This window comes from Trypanosoma cruzi, genomic scaffold (genome assembly GCF_000209065.1).
Source record: "Trypanosoma cruzi strain CL Brener 1047053516331 genomic scaffold, whole genome shotgun sequence".
Taxonomy (NCBI): Eukaryota; Euglenozoa; class Kinetoplastea; order Trypanosomatida; family Trypanosomatidae; genus Trypanosoma; species Trypanosoma cruzi.
Window position 1 is genome coordinate 135627 of NW_001849465.1, and position 1393 is coordinate 137019.

General features: G+C 48.7%; 1 protein-coding gene across 1 annotated transcript, besides 1 other annotated feature; it reads left to right on the top strand.

Moving 5' to 3' along the window:
* Positions 1–1242, top strand: Tc00.1047053398345.10 (hypothetical protein, conserved; the record flags this gene model as incomplete). The annotated part of the gene is made up of 1 exon (XM_797201.1): positions 1–1242. A coding segment is annotated over one exon (1242 nt), but the record flags the coding sequence as incomplete, so codon positions are not given.
* Positions 1–1393: a sequence feature (heterozygous, Esmeraldo-like haplotype).

Genomic DNA, 1393 nt, shown 5'->3' on the forward strand with positions numbered 1-1393 from the left:
ATGTCCCACTTGAAGAGTGTGGAAAGAGCGTCTTCCAATGATGTTTACATAACTGACAATGAAACGTGTAATGTTCTTGTGCATAGCTTTTGGAAGAGACTGTGCCGTGCTCTTCAGGCGGAGATAGAATTGCTTTATTGTGACTATAGCCAGCAGCATCAACGTCAACGGGAATCACAAACTTTAAATTTATATGATCGTTATGCTTCTTTGGTTGCAGAGGATCCGGCCTTGCAGGAGGCGATAGCACACGTTGTGTTGGATGCGGTATTTCAGAAGGTCAGTCGCCGTTTTGCCTCAATGGCTGAGAACGCGGCGGAAACAATTCATCAGGCCTTTGAGGGTGTTCTCAACCGCAACCAGGACGGCACAGTCCGTTTCTTTCATACAACAAAGGCACTACAACGCATTGAACCTCAGGCGCGCCAAGCTGGGCTTGTTCTCTTGGGCTGCCTGTTGTACTATCGCGTAAAGGTCGTTGCGGATCGGGTGGTTTACAAGCTAGAGGATACTGATGGACTCAGCCGTGCTGCTGTTCACCTCCTTGGCGAGCGTCGCAGGCTGATTGTGCGAGAAAACAGCGAGGAACAAAAATTTTTTCTTCACTATGCCACCATTTCGGAGGCTCCGCGGTACCCGATAGGTGCGCCTGTGGTGGAGACCGATTCTGGAGACACATCAGACAACGTTGTAGATAGGGACTGTGTGTTACTCAGTCAGCAGGCAGTGCAGCGGGCATTTGACCTGTATACACAAAAATGTGAATTCACCATGCAACTGCAACTTCGCTCCATTGAAGGCGAGAAACAGAATTTGCCTGCCTGGGTGCTGCCGGTGTTGTTGCTGTTGGGATGGAATGAAATATGGTATGTCCTTTCGTCCCCAGTTCTTTTTGTAGTTGTTGTTATTATCGCTGCGGTGTTTTTAAGGGGCTTTTTGTTGACTCAATGGGCAATATTTGAGGAGACAGGGCCCACCTGTGTCGTGGTGGGTGTTCGCGTCGTCGTGCGGCAAATTCGGAATATATACAAGGCCCTTGTTCCAATGATACCGGACGATGTTAAGAGTAACGTGGCACGGCACCGTGACCCAGGGAGTTTCTCTGATGTGACTGCGTCTGCTGTGGGAACATCATGGCCTTATGCTGCTGCCGAACCGACTGTGTTGCCGCCCTCTACAACGTCCGCCACTCTCACGCGGCGATTAAAGAAGGAAGAGGAGGTACCGACCCAGAAAGAATGATTTCCTGAATTCATGTAATGGATTATTATTACACATGTACCTGTATGCATCCATTTGTGAGAGTTTGGAAGAAAAAGAAAGGACGCAATGAAAAGTTTTGGCTTGTACTTTGAAGTACCCCAATAATTCTACGCGCACAGGTTGTGCTGCT